The sequence below is a fragment of the Seriola lalandi genome, unplaced genomic scaffold (assembly GCF_002814215.2).
Source record: "Seriola lalandi dorsalis isolate HSWRI2012SDOR001 ecotype SW California unplaced genomic scaffold, Sedor1 jcf7180002054346, whole genome shotgun sequence".
NCBI lineage: Eukaryota > Metazoa > Chordata > Actinopteri > Carangiformes > Carangidae > Seriola > Seriola lalandi.
Window position 1 is genome coordinate 903629 of NW_019524899.1, and position 20084 is coordinate 923712.

The 20084-nt window shown below is 41.8% G+C and overlaps 3 protein-coding genes across 11 annotated transcripts in view; 2 read left to right on the forward strand and 1 right to left on the reverse strand.

The window, feature by feature from the left end:
• Window positions 1-7847, forward strand: part of tanc2b (tetratricopeptide repeat, ankyrin repeat and coiled-coil containing 2b) — a 141044-nt gene extending 133197 nt beyond the window's left edge. For 8 of the 9 annotated variants that reach the window (XM_087174392.1, XM_087174393.1, XM_087174394.1 and 5 more), the window contains 4 exons: window positions 1481-1572; window positions 1984-2130; window positions 2348-2448; window positions 2600-7847. In XM_087174392.1, coding sequence (XP_087030518.1) covers window positions 1481-1572; window positions 1984-2130; window positions 2348-2448; window positions 2600-4670 — 2411 coding nt within the window. In that variant the 3' untranslated portion in view covers window positions 4671-7847. Of the gene's footprint in view, window positions 1-31; window positions 62-1480; window positions 1573-1983; window positions 2131-2347; window positions 2449-2599 lie in introns of all 9 variants that reach the window. The other variant, XM_087174400.1, reaches the window with a different exon arrangement.
• Window positions 7848-8975: 1128 nt separating this feature from the next.
• On the reverse strand, window positions 8976-12545 carry g6pc3 (glucose-6-phosphatase catalytic subunit 3). Its single transcript, XM_023407761.2, has 6 exons — window positions 12207-12545; window positions 10969-11075; window positions 10778-10868; window positions 10551-10669; window positions 9975-10116; window positions 8976-9871 (listed from the first exon to the last, which is right to left on the reverse strand). Exons 1-6 carry the CDS (start codon window positions 12422-12424, stop codon window positions 9529-9531), a joined length of 1020 nt encoding a protein of 339 aa, XP_023263529.1. The 5' UTR covers window positions 12425-12545; the 3' UTR covers window positions 8976-9528.
• Window positions 12546-12804: 259 nt separating this feature from the next.
• Window positions 12805-20000, forward strand: lsm12b (LSM12 homolog b). The gene is made up of 5 exons (XM_023407822.2): window positions 12805-12963; window positions 15053-15186; window positions 16251-16360; window positions 18153-18279; window positions 19396-20000. The coding sequence occupies exons 1-5, from the start codon at window positions 12837-12839 to the stop codon at window positions 19486-19488; spliced, it is 591 nt and encodes a 196-aa protein (XP_023263590.1). The 5' UTR covers window positions 12805-12836; the 3' UTR covers window positions 19489-20000.
• Window positions 20001-20084: the final 84 nt, after the last annotated feature.

Here is a 20084-nt window from a genome sequence, read left to right on the forward strand (position 1 = left end):
CCCTATCCCCCGCCTCTCTCTCCGGCCCCAGGATGTCAGACGCTGCCCAGTCGGCCCCGAGGTAAAGCCAAGGCTGTCGACTTCTCACCCCACCAGGCATTTTGACAGCTCTATCTCCTCTCTCTGTGTTGTCTGTGTCGTCCTAAGTGTCGGCAGGCGAGCTTAGCTACCAAAACCTTCTCAAACTGACAAATAATAACATGCAAAGGTATTAGCACTGACAGTGATGCAGTCGGGATTGCCTAGAGGTAGATGCTAACATTCAAGTGGTTAATGACAAGCATGCCCGGCCTCCAGCCTGTGACGTCGTATCGAGGTGTTGACCTTCCATCCCACAGATGCATGACGGAAGCCCTCAGTAACACTTGCGTGGTAGTGACTTAGCGAGAAAAAAAAATGCATGTCTTTGTAATTCCTTTTGTACCACCGCCACCACAGACTGAGGTGATAAACCACTGTACTGTGCATCGCTCATCCTCCAGACGATTCCTCAGTGTCAGCTAGGCCAGTCAGCAGCATTCCTACCCTCACCACCACCACCACCACCACCACCACCACCAGCTCAGAGGGACAGCTAACGCCTGCAGAGCTCTGTTATGTCCCTCCTGCTTGCCTCTTTTTGTTTATTGTACCTGCCCCGTGTCTCCTTGTGCAAGACCCCACCCCTTCCTCCTTTTTCATCTCTGTGTGGTGTGTGTACACGTGTCAAGGATTGCGCAGATACACAACATATACACATCAGTTTCAGGGAAGGGATTGTGTTTGATTTTTCAGTCGTAAAACTGTCTCCAGGGACCAAGTATTTTTTTTTTTTTTTTTTCTTTCCATCTTTAGATACGCAGCTCCCATTTGTTTTTATTGGAAAATTAGTGTTTTCCTGCTTTTCTGCTGCTCTTAATCACATCCCGGAAATAGTCAGTAGCGCAAAGAATTACTGTACTTCTGCACTTCTTGACGAGACAGAAAATGTGTCTCAGTAGAAAGACATGACAGTGTTGTTTATTTATTTAGTTAGTTATTTTTGTACTGTACATCTACACTGGGTTTGCCTGGGCCAAAACATATTTGCAGAAAATAGTTAAAGATAATTTGGGTTGAAAAATTCAAAAGGTGCTCAATCTGCACTCCAATTAGGCCGAGCCTCTGCGGCTCCCAGCAGGATTATAAAAAAAGCCTCATAGTTATTGGCAAATAGTATTTGACCCAGGTCTGATTTCCCATAGCGAGGTCACAGTGTTCTCTGGGTTCCAGAGCAGATTTTTTTTTTTTTTTGTAATCTTTTCTCTAGAGTGGATTGCCTGTCTTTTCTCATCCATTCCCCCCCATTTTGGCTGTCGTCCTCACCCCTGTTATTATTGTTGTGTGTAGTTTGACTCCCAGTCGCTCCTTCCTTCCTTCCTCTTCTGCTTATTACTGTGTGTCTTTTCTCACTGTGTGTTTTCTCTTTTTTTTTTCATCTGCTCCTTCCTGTGTTACCCAGGTCCAGCCACATGGGCCATGGCCACGTCCAAACCCGACATCATGATCATCTTACTAAGCAAACTCATCGAGGAGGGGGACAGCTTCTACAAGGTCAGAGGACCGGCCTCGGATTTCACAATGTGAATTATAGATAATCTGTGAAAAGATAAAACATCGTTTAAATGCATTTTTTTCAGCAAAGATGATGTGATCTGTAAATATGGATAAATATGGATTTCCTTTGGGATCACTTAATATAAATTATATAGGCTGCTATTTTCTGCAGACTAAAATAAAGTAAAATGAACCCTGATTCTGCGGGTATGATTCTAGTATAGAGTATCGGCATTAGACTTTCCCGAGCAAAGCAAATTCTTGAACGAGCTCAGTCTGAAAACAGATGCTAAACGATGCTGAAAGAGTCTCTACGTTTAGCTCTGGTTTATGTTTTTAAGGTTTCAGGTTAGTCTTTAATTTCACTGAGTGAAAGGATAACCAGGCGTCTCTCTGTTCGCCCAGCAGAAGGGGAAGGTGAAGGAGGCGGCGCAGCGTTATCAGTATGCACTCAAAAAGTTTCCACGCGAAGGCTTCAGCGAGGACCTCAAGACATTCAGGGAACTCAAAGTATCGCTCTTCCTCAACCTGTCCCGATGTCGGAGGAAAATGAACGTAAGTCGGCGGGCGAGCTAGAAGACTAAAGCGCACTTATGTTAAGATTCACTTTTGCCCATTTTTGAGACAATTATCACATGAAATAACCGAACCGAACAGTATGATGCATTACAAGATGATAAGGATAATGCTGTTGACCACATTTTCCTTTGTGGCCAACGTGTGTTTTGGGTGTCGTTCAGTCGTCGTGTTCTCCTCTGCTCAATCTCTGCAGGACTTTGGGATGGCTGAGGAATTTGCTACGAAGGCACTTGAACTGAAACCAAAATCATATGAAGCGTACTACGCCAGGGCACGCGCCAAGCGTAGCAGCAGGTACGCACTTGTGTCCCCCTACACATCACTAAGTGATTGGCACACATGTTTAAGAACTTCCGTGCAGTTGTGAATCTTTTGTTAATTATTATGTTTTGGACAACGACTTTTTTCCTCAGAAGGACAGTAACTATCATTCTCCTATTTCCAGACAATTTCCTGAAGCCTTAGAGGACTTGAATGAAGCCATAAAGCAGTGCCCCAACAACCGAGAGATCCAGCGGCTGCTCCAGAGGGTGGAGGAGGAGTGTCACCAGCTCGACCAGGAGGAGCACCAGCAGCAGGACCTGGAACTGGAGCCTCCTCCCTCCCCTCCTCCTACGCCTCCCCCAGAAGAGGAGGAGTCCCTGTCCCTGTCCATGCCTCTCCCTCCTCCCCCAGAGCCCCGCCTGGAGGACATGGAGCCCGTCCAGGACCTGTTTGAGGATGAGGACTACCTGGAGCAGGAGCTGGAGGCCATGTCTATGGGTCTGCCCCCACCTGAGTCTCTCGCAAATCCCTCCAGCCTTCCCATCATTCAGAGCCCACCGCTCTCCCCCACACATCCAGATCAGATCTATTTAGCTGGGGGTTCGCCCATGGGCCAGCCCTATGAGTATCACCCCACCTCGTCCTCCATGTCCTCTCCAACCCGCGGGACGTACCAGCCCACATCGCCCTCTCTATCCCCAACACATCAGAACTCCCACTACCGACACAGCCCGCCTCACACCTCCCCAGTGCATCAGCCGTCCTACCGCTTCAGCCCGCCTCCCATGGGCACCGGGGGTCAGGGAATGGATCACCAGAGCCCCCCGCCTTCCCCTTTACGTCGAGCTGCTCAATACAGAGCCAGCCCGCCAGTAGAAAGTGTTTGTCTGTACAGGTCCCAGTCTGGGTCGCCTGTGCGCTACCAGACAGAGCAGCTCCCCGGCCGACCCAAATCTCCCCTCTCTAAGATGAGCAGCCAGCGTTCGTTCCAGCTGAGCTCACAGCCCTCATTGTCCTCCCAGCACCACCAAGCCCAAGGCCTTCGTCTTCAGCCTTCTATAGCCCAGATAGTCCGCACAAACCAGCCCAGCAATGTGATGGGCAACAGCAGCTACGGTGGCCAGATGGGCCACTCCATCGGCGGTCGCTACCAAGGGGGTTCAGTGGACGTGGAGAGCCGGCTGGTGTACCAGCCCTCCCTGGATGGACGGTCCATGCCCCAGGTCCAGGCCAGCCTCAGTTCTGGGGCCCTCTGTCAGCACGGTGGCCGAGGAGGGGTTATGGAGTCGGGCCTGTTGAAGGATGAGCTACCCCAGCGCCCCTCCTCTGCCTACCGCGCCAGCAGCGGGGGCCCGGGGGGCATGCGCTACAGCCAGACACCCCAGATCAGCCGCAGCCAGTCAGCCGCCTACTACCCAGTCTCTGAACACGTGCTGGAGCGCGCTAACGCCATGCCACCCTGTCAGCTGGGCTCTCCTGAGATTCCCCATATGGTGAGGCGCCCCGTCAGTGCCAATACTACTGAGATGAAGCAGCATGTGCCCACCCCCAGGCCTCTCATCCATTCTCAGAGCGTAGGCCTTCGATTCTCCCCGTCCAGCAACAACATCTCAACTGGATCCACCTCGAATTTAGCACCGGGTTTCAGGCCTTCCTCTTCCATCCAGCAGATGGAGATCCCCCTGCAGGCCACATACGAGCGCACCTGTGATGACATGTCCCCCATCTCTCCTTCGCAGGGCAGCGGGGGGCTGTATCAGGGCGAGACCACCCGCTCTCGGAACACGCCCTTCATGGGCATCATAGACAAGACGGCGCGGACTCAGCAGTACCTGCATCAGCCCTCGCGGTCCAGGGCCATGACGTCCATGGACTCTGCCATTAGCCCCACCTCGCCCGGCCAGCTGGTCCAGCAAGGCTCCACCTACAGTCCCCCCGCCTCACTGGGAAATATCGCCTACTACAACAAGACCAACAACGCCCAAAATGGACACCTGTTGGAGGAGGACTACTACTCCCAGACCCAGCCCCCTTCACTGGGCAAGCTGGCCAACGGCTCCCGCGGCAGTGGAGACATCCTGGAGAGGGTCAGCCAGGTGCCCACCTACCCGGATGTGAAGGTGGCGAGGACTCTGCCTGTGGCGCAGGCCTACCAGGACAACATGTACCGCCAGCTCTCGCGTGACTCCCGCACCCAAGGCCCCACCTCCCCTATCAAACCAAAGAGACCGTTTGTGGAATCAAATGTGTGATGGCCTGTCTGTGACTGGTTGGTGGGACTGGGCTTGTTAGTGGGAGTAAGAGGAGAAAAAACAGTTAGCTCAACAGCACATGCTGCTGACCTTTGTACATGTGACATGGACAAACTTGTCTTAAAGAACTCACGAGAGACAGATCCAGTCAGAGAGAAAACCACACAGCCGGCATACACACACACACACACTTAGGGTATTAGACATTATCTTATATGAAAAACATAACTAACAGTGAAGCGATTATTTCATTATCATACTCTGCACACAGGTAGGATAACAGGAGGGTCCTAAGTTCTGATCTCACACTGAATTAAAGACCAGTGCACTTCCAAAACATTGTGTGGCACAAAGTTCCCACAAGTGAACACAACAGGTGGGACTGTAAGAGTGAAAGTACTAATCATCGGACTCTACTTGTGGACTCTGTATCCATCTTCTGTTCTTTCAAAGTGTGCTCTTAACCAAGGTTGCTAGTAGGCTCTATTCTATGTAATACAATATTATATGTTCAATACTGTACATTGCTCAGAAAATACAAATGGCTCAACAACTCAGTACTTAGAGAAAGATGACAATATTTATAATTAAGTTATATATTGTACATAGAAATAAAAGGAAACATAGTTTGCGTTTGAATTGTATTCTGTTAACCCTGCCTTTGTGTCCCACTGCTAGTCATATGGATGTGGAGAACCGACCAGGGTGAGGAAGGAGGGACACAGACCAACTTTGAATGACATTATTACCTCTTTTGTGTCAAAATAAAAAAAGATTTTGTTGTGGTGTAATGCAAGAGAATGCTTTTTCTGCTGCAGTACGTCCTCAATAATGTAAAATAGGGCTGCAACTAACGATTATTTTCGTTATCCATTAATCTGCTGATTTTTTTTTTTTTCGATCCGTTTTTTGGGGGAGGGGAGTGGAATGTCAGGTATTGATAAAAAAAATATGCCCAGTATAATTTTTACGAGTCCCAAGGCAACATCTCCAAATGTCAACCAACAGTCAGATATTCAGTTTACAATGATATAAAACAGTCAAAGCAGTGACTCCTCAAGCTGGAGAAAAAGTCGGTGAGCTTTTGCTATTCTGCTTGAAAAATGACTGAAATGATTGAAATGATCAGTCGATTGAGCAACAAATGGTTTCAGTTAATAAACACACTTAATAAACAAAATTAAATCCTACCCAGACTGTGCCAGTGTGCACCTTCAAAAGGTCCAAGGCTTTGAACTGGTCTTAAAATGATTGTGTCAAAATGAAAATCCAACATCTCCCTGCATCTATAACTGCATCATTTTCCATTGATTAAAATCATTTTTGAGTCACGTCGCCTCATTGAACCTTCTGAGGTTCAAATACATAAATTATGATTTTCTGTATCTCTGTTAAGTATCATTCCTGTGTCAGACCTCATGAAATGCCTTAGTGTGAAGTTAAACCAGCTGTCAAGGCTGCAAACCTCTAACTTTTACTGACATATTCATCCCCCTCCCTGTCATTAAACATCTTTGAAAACTTGTTTAACTATCTGCTCATATAAACAAGCAAAGCATGAGTTGCTATGGTTTTTTTACAAGCTCATTTGATTTTTTTGGATAACTCATACATCTTGTTCTGAGGACAGATTGCTTTATTAGATAAGAAAAAAAAAAAAAAGGCCTTGAGCGCAGTAACTGTGTTTCTAGTGTGAATCTTTGGCCACAGAATGGTTCAATCATCTTTATCTGAATGACTGGTCAAATGATGAATAAAAAAAAAAAAATCCTGTGGTGGGTGATTTTCATCACGAGTGTCAAAGTTCGCCTCTGTCCCTCCTCAGTACGTAACGACACTGTAAGAGAGAGTAGAAGGTTCAGCACATATGCTAGTGATGGGTTAACATGGATAGTGCTCAGCGACTAAAAGCAAGCAAATGCATACACGACCACTGTTACAGACGTTTTCCCTTTCTCCTGCATTTCTTTTGTGCTGTTTCTTTTTACCCATAATGCATTTTTATTCCGCCACCTCTGCACTAAAAATGCCTGTTAAGTTCTTAACTAAGGGTGCACTTTATGTATTTTACTTACTGTGTTGTTATGATTGTTGAATTTGGAGAAAGTGGGTGTGTGATGGGTCAGACCTCTGGCCAGTGATAACAGACTATCATAGACACTATTATTATTATTATTATTATTATTATTATTATTATTATTATCATATGATTTACAAAGCAGTGATGAATGACAATATGAAGAGCAAACAATGTTTTTAAACTGGTGAAGATGTATAGACTTTCTAGCACAAGTTGTATATACTGGCTCAGATATTCCACTCCGTCCAGCTCGGGTCCGTTAGTAAAGCAAGTCTGTTTCAAGAGGTCGACCATATTTAAGTATTCATAATAAATAGCCATCAAAACGTCCTCGAACTCCAAATCAGCCAGTCTAATCCACTGGTCCTGCACATGTCATGAAAAGAAGTTGAATCTGCTGCAACAGATAGATACATTTAAAGAAAAAAAAAGAAAATAAAAAAAAAAAGATGACTGACATTTCAGTACCCAGAAACTCCATATTTGGAGTTTGACTGAGAAAGTGGAATAATGAGAGTATTCAAGTTATTTGTATATGTGCGAAAAGTTACAGACCATTTGTCTGTAACGTTTTATTTTGGTTCTAAATAAAGATTAAAATATCTAAAGAGAGACAGCAGCTCCTCCTGACTGCCTCCTGCTCATCCTCAGTTTCACCTGCTACCAGAGAGTTGCCGTACTTATCTTTACAGAGATGAAGGTATAAACTGTACTATACTTAATTTAAACAAGACTTCTAAGTTGAGGATATCTGAGGGTGTATGGTTTCAAGCTGTCTGTGTATATTAGTTTGCTGTAAATAGTCTGATGCATGTTCTATTCTTTCCATGAGCTCAAGCAGAAACATGTATAGCAGTGTCCTGACTCTGGTGTGTGATACAGTGTTCGGATCAAGATAAGGAGACTGCTATCCCTGAACTATCCTTATCATTTTCCTTAAACCTCGCTAGACAAAAGGGAAAAGGTTCTTTTATTTTATTTTAATGTATTTGCTTGCTGAGCAGAGTTCTCTTGTCTGTAAATGTGAGCTTTCAGATCGCTGTGATAAAAAGTTTAATTAAAAACAATAAAAAGAATGTGTTTTTATCTCATGATAACTGATTGTAATCTGTACAGTCAAACATAATGTATCGGGGGGGAAAAGAACATATTTATAAATGGTTACCAACTGAAACACGCCCTGCATGTCAGTTATTTATTTTACTCATTATGTGCATTTAACATAAATATGTAATTTATTTATTTTGGATGATTTTGGGCCACATAACCACATTTAACACCAGTGTGTCGACACAATAATAAACTTCTATACAATATAATGCAATTCAATGCCTGAGGCCCTGGGCAATTCAATTGCAACAATGACCTTGCAAAAATAGAAAGTATTTATAAAGCTTACATTGTTTTATTTTTGTGTACTTGGTGGCAACTAAACAAACTGTAAACACAACAATGACATCTCCTTATGAAGTTTTATATGGTGAGCTTGTTAGTAATCAGTTGCCTATTTACACATCTAGCAGACACAGGCCGATATTAGCATTCACTGTCGGTCGTGCTTCTGGTTACCCAACTAATGAGGGAAATATCTGACTTTTTAGCTGCTAAATGCTCCACTATGTTCATCAGCTATAGTCGCTAACTTTCTCTGTCTGCTGTTTCTTGCTGAGCAGGAAGTGCACAGTGAGCTCCTGGAGCTTTTAAACCATCAGCAGCAGCGTGTTGCGTCTGAAAACGATGACGTTGATTGTGGTGAGACTGAACCAAAACAGTAAAGTTGTGGGCTGTAAAGAAAAAGAAAAAAAAAGATGCTAAAATGCTCCATAGAGCTGGAGGAAACTGCAGAGTCAGGTGATGATTCCCAGTGGGTTCGTCACAACTGACAACCCCTCACACATTCACGTGGTGATTTGATCCATTGTTAATGCAAAAAGTATTGATCATAGCAGTTTAGATGTTTCAATTAATGGTTTGTTGCATGGTATTGCATTATTATTGTCAAATGTCCATGTAACTGTAAAATCAGACATCTGTTGACCCGAACGTGACCCTAGCATGAACATCAGAGTTTTTAAACTGCTGAATTACACACAGAATGTGAAGTGGTGACATTTTAGCCTTTCCTGTGAAACAATTTCTATAAGGGTTTTAGCCCTCAGAAGGTCTTATTGACAGGTTTGTAGGATCAAAACTTGTGATTATGACAAAAACGAAGAGTTCTGGGGTCAACTATTCACACATTTTATTTTTGTTTTGGTCCTCAGACCTACATTAGGATACTTTTTATTTTTTATTTGATATACCTAATCTATAACGGGATGAAAGTCTGGGGACCAAAACATTAAAAATAAAGTGAGTAAAAATTACCTACAGCTAATTTTTGCCTCAAAAAATTCAAGTCATGTCATATTTTTGATGCACAGTACATCAAATCTGCACTTTTCTTGCAAACAACTGTAACACTTACAACACTTATTACTATTACAGTACATACACGTACTGCAAATGAGCAGAAATTAAAAATAAGATACATTCCCCTGATTTAAGGCCTGTGTACTCTCAAAACATTAAGTCACTGACTGAAAAAAAGACAATTGCTGATTGAACATTAAGAGAAAAAAGCAATATGGTGTGACTAACTATAGACTTTACCCGCAACCGTACCAATGGAATACATTACATAGACGTTTAAAGTGTTTACAGGAACTATTCTGTCAGAAGATAGCTATAGTCCTCAGAGGTGTGAAATACACCTGTAGCATGGAGAGAAAACCGTGTCTAGTCCTTCTTCTTTTTTCGTGTGAAAAGGTGAACCAGTCCAGGTACAAGCACCATGACAATCTGAGGCACTATGACGAATTTGACAAAGAAGAGGCCGTAGAAGAGGCCTTGTGGCTGAATCGGGAGTGGCAGGCGATTCACGTGGTAAAGTCCCATGGATGAAATAGCCAGAGATAACGCCCTTGGAGCCCATGGCAGAGAAAAACCTCCAGGCTTCCAGTACTGGGCCAGCCCCAAACCAAGAAGGGCCCCACAATCTCGAGTCAGAGAGGAGAAGGGGGCTGTATCCAAACGAATCCACTCGGAATGGCTGCACCATTTCTTAGCCAAAGTAATAGACCTGTGGAATAGAATATGTCCAGTCATGGCTGGAAAATTCTCTGCAGCTTCATCTGACAGAGATGTTTGTCACTAATATACATGAATATAGTAGAGAGACTCACCAGGAGAGGTCGATTCCCAGCTGCTGTAATCCAGCATGCAGCATCAGAGCACTGAGCAGCAGACCAATGCTGAAGTTGAAGAAGAACAGCAGGGGGCGACCTTCTGGTACTCTGCGGCTCAGGACAATCCCCAGAATGAGGCCTGACCAGAACAATTCAATCGGATCAAATTTGCAATGAAAGATTATACTGAATGTTCTTGAGACATGAGACAATATACATTTTTTTTCACGTGTCACAAGATTTTTCCATAGCATGTATGCAGAAAATACCATCTTTAAGTGTATTAAGCTACAGCGAGAATTGTTGCAAATCAATGATTTTTAAGGTAATTTTGGATTCATATGATTTTTGCATCAGTGTGAAGAAGTACATGTCAGGTATTCAATGGACTAGCCAAAAATAGACAAAACTATCTGGTTATTTTACTGATTTAAGATTTCCAAATTTGTTTTCCAGAAGATGTATTATAATACAATATACTGTATATATCAATACTTTTATGTAAAATGGATTTAATCAATATGGCCCACCCAGACTCCATATTTCAGCTTGCACATGACTCTGTATACAGACCTGTAATGGAGCCAGCAACAACCTGGTGAGGGAAGTGAGCCAGGATGAAGATCCTGGAGATTCCAACTGCCACCAGCATCAACACATAGAACAGGTAGGGAGCAGCTGATAACACCACACTGGAGGCAAGGAGAAAGAGGTTCATCAAACAATAGCTCTGATATTCTCCATTCTTTACCTTCACTTTCAAAGCCAAAACAGCATATGTTTATTTCAAAGGGGGATACCTGTGAGTACGGGAATACAGAAATGATCCCAGTGAGGACACCACAACCCACCACACTGCTGCTGTCACCATCGCATGTCCCGACGGACTGCCTGAGAGACGGACACCAGCTTTATACCTCTGGCTGTACAGTTAAGTAAGTGTACTATCTATGATTGATACATATTGTGTTTTTCTTTGAGGACTTCTCACCTGGTCCGGTTTCACAGGTGGAGGAAAACTGATGAACTTTGGGCTGCTTGTTGACAAATAGACGTGATTCACCTATCCACCAGAATGGTCTTTCTCCAAACAGCATCCTGGTAAGAAAATACATTTACAACACATAACTTACAATAACTTACACGACTGCCACCTACTGTACCAAACTATGTATCATGACTAAATGTATTGTTTTTACTCTGAATGTTTATTATTGGCCCATATCTCAAAAAAATGATTTCTACAACCAGAGCCTTAACTCTGTTACATTGAGCTTTTTACATCCTATCAGCACACAATCAACATTTTTATTTATTTTTTATTATATATTATATTATATTATTATTATTATACTATATTTATTAGTTACAAGTTTCACATTTATCTGACTTATTCATATATATTCTTGCATTAAGAAAAGACAAAATATCTCTTCTTTCTGAAACCTACAGTAACTCTATAAATTCTGACTCTTATAGACTTTTGTATTCTATAATAACCCCATCACTATATTGTATTTATCCTATATTACCTACCAAGATTTCATTATTCCATGTTTCAATCTTGAACATTAAATCCCATCTTTTGACAGAACTTTCCACGAATGCTTTTGAATTCCTCCAGTTAAGACTATATAATTTCTTTATTTTTGTCAGTAACTCTTATTTATCCATATATTTTCACTTAACTTAATTGCATTTTAAATTCCTCTTTGTTTGACATTTGACTTTTCTTAAACATGCTCTATGAATACCATATCATTAATATTTTTCTTAACGCTTTAACTACTTTAGACTAGTTAAATGCACACTCAATCCATTGTATGCTAATAGTAATGGCAGCTATTCATTTGTCTTTCTGAACACTCTCTTCCCTTTTCCTATATCTGGTTCTTAATAAATCCATGAGGAAATGCATGAGAAAATGCCACTACAAACATGATGGTTCCGGGGATGTCTGTTTCTAATCGGACAGTACATTGGGTTGGACTGCGTTTATTGTCCAGGAAGCTGCGACGTCAACAAAATAAATTGTACAATTGTGTCTAACTTCATTGTTGACAATAATTATTGAAAAAAGAATATCTATACATGATATCATAGCTAAGTGACAATGACTCAAGCTTAACGTTAACTAGCAACATGCTAATAAGCTATAGGTAACTAAAGTGTTTGGGGGAGTAAAAGCTACACATTAATGCCATGTTTAAAACATTTTGGCTGCCTTACCATTTAAACACCAAGTTTAACCACTCTGATATAGCTGCTACCCAAAGCACCGCAACTCCAGCTCGTTTGCTGATGAAATAGGTGAAAGGAAAGAGCAGCAGAAAAGCTGCTTTAGGATCTCCAATATGAGTGACAACTAGCCAGAATTTTTCCTGACTCCTCGTCCTCTGTTGAAGAGTTTCAGCCATCCAAATGCCTTGGGTATAAATCGCCTCCATTCCTTCGTCCTCTCCAAATTCACGTACTTATATGTGTAGCATAAAATTAAATGCTGCAATCCTGATTGTTTTGTGTTTGGAGGAGTGCTGCAGCGAAGCATGCAGTACCGCCACATCCCCGGTAGGGAGAGCACCCTGACTGGAGAGCGGGTCTATAGGTTTGAATCAGAGACAAAGCCACAACTTTCCACTTCAATTAATGAAATAACATCACCGTTAATCGACAATTAAAGCATTAGGTAGAATATTTAATGATACAACGTGAGGTAAAAATAGATTAAATTGTAAATGTAAGTCAAATATTTGAATAAATGACCACAACGCGACGTATTTGGACACGCCCATGTTGCGTCACTATACGAAATCACGTAGTTTTACGTAAGGCAGGCGCTCCGGTTTCCTGGCGGAGAAGATGGCGGCTCCTGGACCGGGGGAGTATTTCAGCGTCGGGAGCCATGTCTCTTGCCTCACCTGCTTGGGCCAACGTCTGCAAGGAGAAGTGGTCGCGTTTGACTACCAGTCCAAGATGTTAACTCTGAGTATCCTTTGTTTGTTTCGAGCTGCGGATGGCTAGCTGGCCTGCCTGGCTGCAAGGGCCTGTAGGGTAACCGAAAATATGTCAAATAGTGATCCGCGCAGGCGTAATTGGTGGTAGCTGAGTTACACATCTTTAACCGTTTTAAAATATTTTAATTTGAGAGGTAACTGCCCATACATTTATCATCGGTTGACGATCAAACCGGTGTTGCCGGGTCATTTTAAGGTTCACGTTATCCGCTAGGAAGTGCATGTGTTTTGAATCCACTCATTGTATTGCCAGACCTCAACATGGATCACTATCTGGCAACGGATTCTGTAAGGCATCATGGCTGTGTGCTCTCACAGGCACAAACCGTTGCTAGCTAGCAAGCTAACTGACATTCATCGCTTCTCGTTGTGGTTCGTGAACTTCGATTTCCCTCTCTCAGTTAGTGATGCCAACACTTGGAGATGCTAACGGCTATTTCCAAAAGCTAGGGATGAATGGACACCGTGAATCTTCCACGCTACAATCGAGCTGCCGTTAGCGCGGCTAACGTGCTAAGTTTCGGTCAGCCACACACCGCCGCTGCTAGCTCATTTAACGGCATTAGCATTCACAAGATTATCAACTGAGCTTTCCCCCACGTCTCATCCTATTCTTGCGATATTGTAATTTTTGCGCGACCGTGGAGTGAAATATCAGTTTCATTTCGACGTGATTGGGGTGGCACAGGCATCATGAGTTCATTATAACTAAGGCTAGCTCGCTGGTGAACATGTCTACACCCATTCATGGGGTGTGTGTACTATGAACATCGGTAAGGTGGCACGCTGGATAACCTCATGACTTGCACTGATTTTAAATCATGAGATGAAGTGGGCACGATGTGCGGTGAGGGACCGAATGAATGAAGTTAATACAGTGTGGGGGGTTGACAGTTTTCATCACAGGCCTGGGTGTTTGATTCAACCCTTTGACAGTTAAGTTAATCTAGGAAGGCATGTAAGGAACTTCACAGGCAAATTTAGTTTTAAATAAGCCAAGCCAATGCAATATAAAAGCATGCACTATTATACGATGCCTTCTCTGATGTAGTTAATGATATTTTGCTGAAGATGAAACTAACATAAGACCGTTTTGTACGTTAAATTACACATGACATTGAGAATTTTTACCACTTAGGTCAAACTTTAAGGGCATGCCATCATTGTCGTAGCAGATCAAATCCATGTATCTTTTTTTTTTTTCTTTTTTTTGAAAATTAAATCAGCAAAAAATAAAGAATAGTTGGGAGAATTGATGCCATCAATATGTCACAAATTAGTTTAAGATATGTGGAGAGCCTGTTGTGCAAGAGAAATCTCAATAACAAATGTGATGCGCCGTGTGTGTATTCCTGACAGGGCAGGTGAGGTGAATGCCTGAGGCCCTGGGCTGTCAGTATTTCAGAAAAAAATGATTTTGAGATAAGATGAGCAACATTTTCCTGTATTTTTTTATATATGTTTCTGTATTATATGTTAAGAATTTAGCTGTTTGTTTTTTTTATTGTTTGTTTGTTTGTTTTTTTCATTCAGAATTTTTATCATGGGAAAATGAAGAAGGGCTTCATCCAACAGGAAACCAGGGCAATTAAAGATCAAGAACTATTAGATCCATTTAATTTATTAATTAGGGACTTCATAAAATAAGCCAGGATTTATTGAGAAGAATGCAAAGTTTGGAAGGCTGCCATTGAGTAATTTACCCAAAAGCCATTTGATTTAGTGGACTTTCCAGCAAAGAAATTCATTCAGAATCACAGACAAAGTGAACACTTGCTTTGGTGCTGTGCATATGTGCATAAACTTTACAGAATTTAACGCTTCTAACAAGTGTTCATTCATTCATCCATGCTTACTAGAGGTGGCAGCACTGCCCTTCATAGTCGCATGCTGTAACTGGCACTACCTTTCACTGTCAGTCAGCCACAGTTCTCTGCATCATAGGCCTCTCTGTGCAGGCTAACTAGTGGTGTTCAGGTTCATCAGGGGTCAGCTTTCAATAGTCACTTTGTCTTGTGATGCGTTGTCATGAAGTTGTGTGCCTTGACTTTTCTTTCAAAGAATGTGCTTCCTCCAGCGGTAAGCCAAACCTCAACGACGTCATCCTGATCAACTTAGCCTATGTTTCTGATGTGGACATAATAAATGACCGCACTGAGACTCCACCCCCACTAGCATCACTGAATGTTAGCAAGGTGAGTCCATCAACTTTGTTTCTGTTCTTTACATGTGTTGGTTTGTGCCTCAATTAATGATAATGAGTGATGGGAATGTTAAATTTAAGTCCTAAATAAATCAATGAGTGATACTACAACTGAATGTGAGGTTGAACTTAAACACATGTAACTGGACGCTCGTCATTTAGTCTGAGCTATGACTCAATTCAGAGGTGGATTTCCAAAATGTGTGGCCCACAAAGACTGCTCCTTCAAAGGAGTAGAGGTCAGTGTCGAGCCAGAGTCTCTCCTCAAAATGAGGCGGTCTAGCCAAAACTGATGATGCGCTCAGGTGAAGATTTGTAACCTTAAAGTAAAAAAAAAAAAAAACAGTCAGTTTTTCTCAAACTGCCAGCAGTGTTGGGGCTTGTGACCTCAACGCATGATGGTCAACTCAGAAGTCTGTAGGTTAGATTTACATCTTGCCACGCCTTTTCATTGGGCCCAGTTGAAGCACTGTATTTGCTAGTGACGGAGGAATATGTGAATGCAAATTATTTGGTAAATACAAAGATCTCATGTTGTATTTCCTTAATGAGGGTCACCTGAAGGCCCCCCAAAGAAATTTGGCTAATGCCATCGGCTTCTGGTATAATGAAGCTGGGAAAGGATTTGATGGTTACTATACACCCTTCAAATTAGGGCAAGATGAAACTCATTGTATTTTGAGGCTGGAAGTATGGAATTCCAAGGATCCTTCCCCTGAACAACCAAAAAATTCAATCTTTTATATATGCATTGTTTACATTGGTTATGTAGAAGATATTATGGGTAGGTGTAAATAAAGCCCTTTGAGTGAAAGTTCGCTCCCTGGGCTTTTTGATTTGATATTGATCAGTTGATCATGTCCACTTTTAGAGTGTTGCCTATGAAGCCAAAGATTATGAGCAATAATTCCAAGGGTCCTTAAACACAGCACAATAGAGGATTCAAACTGCCATGACTTGTTGTTCTTGCAATTAAAAAATAAGAATCTGTTCCTAGTTGAAAGTTTCCAGTTCCTGGTTTCAGAGATGTTTGATGTTCTATTCATCGCTCCACAGCTTGCCAATCGAGCACGGACAGAAAAGGAGGACAAGCTGTCCCAAGCCTATGCAATCAGTGCTGGGGTTTCTCTGGAGGGCCAACAGCTATTCCAGACTATTCACAAAACGTAAGAACTTCATGTTGTTGTTCAGTCACTGATCAGGTCAGTAGGGTCAAGCAGGAACTTGCTAAGCCAAAGCAAAGTCTTCTACAGTGAGGGTCAAAAGCATCAATATATAATGTCAAACAATTATATGCACTGAGGATGTCACCAAGAAGATAAGATGATGCTGATGTTCCAAGTATTCCAAGGGACCTGTGGGCATTGAAACACAATTCCATGATAGACCCAGGAATATTTACACATGATCCAAAATTTAGTGGATACTAAAAGCATCACAAAGAGCAGCAATACATGTTTTTTTTCTGCCGTTAACAGCTTGTCCTCTCCGCCTGCCTCCAGTAACACATTTCACTCTTGTCTTGGTTAGTAGGAACTGAGTCCTACACCTCAGCTACTGCACCAGTGTCACGTCAGACTAAAACGGAAACAAAATTCAATGGAACACTTGTGGACAAATCTCTTAAAACAAAACAAACAGCTCAGCAGAAACTCACTACTGATTTTTAAAAAGTGAAAGTAGCTGAGAAAATATTTTCCAGTCGGGGAATAACAATGCGTTTTCTCCAAGAGGTCTTGTATACACAGTGTACACCCCCCCCCCCCCCCATTCCTTTCACCACAAATGTGATGGTGACTTATTTAAGTCCCTAACCTTCCCTCCCATCCCAACAAACAGACAAAATCACAGTCCAGACATCGTTACTTCTCCCGGACATAATATTTTATTGCATTAAAATACTTCTGGTTTTAGGGTGCATTGTGTACTGGATGTAATGAGAAAGCACCAGTTGTTCCTGTGGATGGGTGGCAGTGGAAACAAGACTGTTAACTTGCCTTGTTTCGAGCTGCATTAATCCATCTAGAAAACCTTATTGAGGACACAGTTTAACAAACAGTATTAATACTGCTACTCCCTAAAGTTACTCAACCAGTTGTCAGGTTTTCATTGCAAAGAACTGGTTCTAGACCAGTTTTAACAGATGTATAAGGAAAGTAATACACGGTAAGGAAGAGAAAACTTTTGTCTTGCTTTTTAACGGTTATGTTTTAGACAAGCAGAACATGACTCATTATGTTCCTGCATGTCCTGTGTCGCTGTTTGAAAAAGTTAAAATTAAATTCATGTCACTTTGTGACGTATTTTATTTTAGTCTCGTATATCAGACTCTATTTTAGCCCGGTATCAGACCGCCATTGGACACCTGAGTGGGTGTTTTCCTACTTCGTGGGACATGTGCAACTCATTTCTTGTAGGGGAATTGCCATCACAAGTTTTTTGTGCTATTTGCAGGCTCGTGTAAAATCCTGTTTGTTTCCAAAGGCTCTAAATTTTGTTGAAGATTAAACACATCAAGACAAAAAATGGCAGAATTTTGGGATCAGCAATTTCAAATTAATTTGATTTGAATTTGCTTTTGTTCCCTTTTCCCAATGACCATGTTTAATATAGAATATGAAACCTATCTATTGTTTGACTTAGTTTCACTTTCACACAGTTACCTCACATGACAAACACAGTCACACCCCACGTAACAAATACCGTGAATGCTTAACTAAGCATTTTGACCATATTCATCTATCCAACACATTTCACATAATAAATAGTGAGTGGACACTGTGTTTGGAACATCCACCGGTCACAACCTAGTGATGGAAATTATTTAGCTGAGAAATGGAGACACAAATGTAAAGACAAGCATGATGAAGAGCCAGTGTCAAACCCTTGTTACATTGATGTGCTTCACAAATAAACATCTTGTCATTTACACAACATGATTGTAACTTCTCTTTGCAGCATCAAAGACTGTAAATGGCAGGAGAAGAACATTATTGTGATGGACGACGTCGTAATCTCACCGCCTTACCAGGTTGAGAACTGCAAAGGCAAAGAGGGAAGCGCTTTAAGTCATGTACGCAAAATAGTAAGTATATTTCGTATCTACTATATTTCACTAACTGCATCACAGATGAAGTAGTCCGCAGATGATTTTATTAAGTGTATCTACAAGTGCATTTGGCCACTGCATCAAGTGGCTAAATATAGAAATAGAAAAGGTATCACAACCTCTGTGCCCACGCTTAAAGGCAGAGAAGTTAAATTAAAAGTGTACCACATCATCTGCTGCTGTTCGGAGATTCACGGTCATACCCGCCACCCTAACTCCATTTAACTGAGTTACTCCGCCCTTGCTGTTATATAACAGTACACGCTGTTAGTACAAAGCATTTTTGTGATGTTATCACACATTTCCCAGCATAGCTCCACCCAGCTTCACCTGACGAGGTCTAGTCAAGTTAATGGGAAACACCTGTGCGAGTGTGCAGGGTTGTTAACAGCTCAGTGTGAGACAGGCTTTTTGAATTCGCCCTCTCTGGTGAACAGTTTTTGTTTTTTTCAGGTGTGGAAATGATTGGTGTTGTGTGGATGGGAAACCAAAATAAAGGAAATGCAGTTATAAATTAAATTGATAAAGCAACTAGTTTGTGCAAGATGTTGTCTACCACGTACTGTCACGCTCGAAGGCAGGGAGAAAGCTCTTAGAGAGGCACGTTTATTATCATCTATGACAAATATAAGCATCAAATTCCCACAATTATTTTAGCAAAATTGTTGACGATTAATTTTCTAACTCTTAATCGTTGCAGCTGTTTGAATTTACTGATTTTTACATGAAGTAACCCAAATAAACATAATCAGAATAAGTTTAGTATTATGTGTATATATGTGTGTGTGTGTGTGTATATGTGTGTGTGTGTGTGTGTGTGTGTGTGTGTGTGTGTGTGTGTATATATATATATATATATATATATAGTGATTGATTTAAGGCAATTTATAAAACTTTCTAACCTCCTGTATTGCTCTGTGCATAAAGACAACATGAGCTTCAAAATTGGCTCCTTGACTGCTGATCTGAATCATGGAGGTTCAGTGAGCACATCCAGGTGGTATAATTGGGAGCTCGTGTGATTCTTGTTTAGAGTTTTGTCAGAACCGATGTTGAAAACTGTCCATAAATTATCGTTTTTTACTCCTACAGGTTGAGAAACATTTTAGAGACGTGGAAAGTCAGAAGTCCATGCAACGTTCACAAGCACAGCAAACACAGAAGGACTCCACTTTATCTTCTTGAGTTGGCAGTGTGGCTCAGCCAGGGAAGGCGACGCGAGTGGTTTTGTTCCCACTGCCAGACTAAGTCGGCATTCCTTGTCCTCAGTCTGAGACCACAAGGAGGAGCGCTGAGGGCCCTGGATCCAGAAGATCAAAATACCATTAAATGAAAAAGACAAAAAAGAAAGAGGAAAGATTAAATCTTAAATTAGACTTTATAAAGAATAATTTAAACATGAACCATAAAGCAACCATAGTTTCCTTAACTAACTTGTCTCATTCTGCCCCCACTCCTCCCCTCCTGTCCCCAAAGCCTTTTTCTTTTTTCCGCCCTTCTTCCTTTGCCTTCAGTTCCATTTCAAAAAGAGAAAACTAGAGCAGTCAGAAAGGCTTGTTAGCTTTATTTTCTGTCATTGTTTCCTTTTTTTGCTGTATCCATGTTCTACTGTCTGTATTTTCTGTATTTTAAACAAAATGTGACTTGAAACGCCACACTTTAAAGGACATTTTCTAAAATAAAAGTAACAAAAATTCTGACTGTAATACTGTAATTTTCAACAACTTTTTGAAGGGGCTCACGGAGAATGGGTTTTAATCCAACAGGTCATGCAAACACAT

Excerpts from the sequence above, each read along its gene's own strand:
- g6pc3 (XM_023407761.2), bottom strand. The coding sequence starts at position 12,424 with ATGGAGGCGATTTATACCCAAGGCATTTGGATGGCTGAAACTCTTCAA. Across the intron at positions 10,670-10,777 it reads CTGTATTCCCGTACTCACAG|TGTGGTGTTATCAGCTGCTC; the intron begins GTATCCCCCTTT and ends CCTTGCCTCCAG. Across the intron at positions 10,117-10,550 it reads TGTTGCTGGCTCCATTACAG|GCCTCATTCTGGGGATTGTC; the intron begins GTCTGTATACAG and ends TGTTCTGGTCAG.
- lsm12b (XM_023407822.2), top strand. The coding sequence starts at position 12,837 with ATGGCGGCTCCTGGACCGGGGGAGTATTTCAGCGTCGGGAGCCATGTC. Across the intron at positions 16,361-18,152 it reads TTCCAGACTATTCACAAAAC|CATCAAAGACTGTAAATGGC; the intron begins GTAAGAACTTCA and ends TTCTCTTTGCAG. Across the intron at positions 18,280-19,395 it reads TAAGTCATGTACGCAAAATA|GTTGAGAAACATTTTAGAGA; the intron begins GTAAGTATATTT and ends TTACTCCTACAG.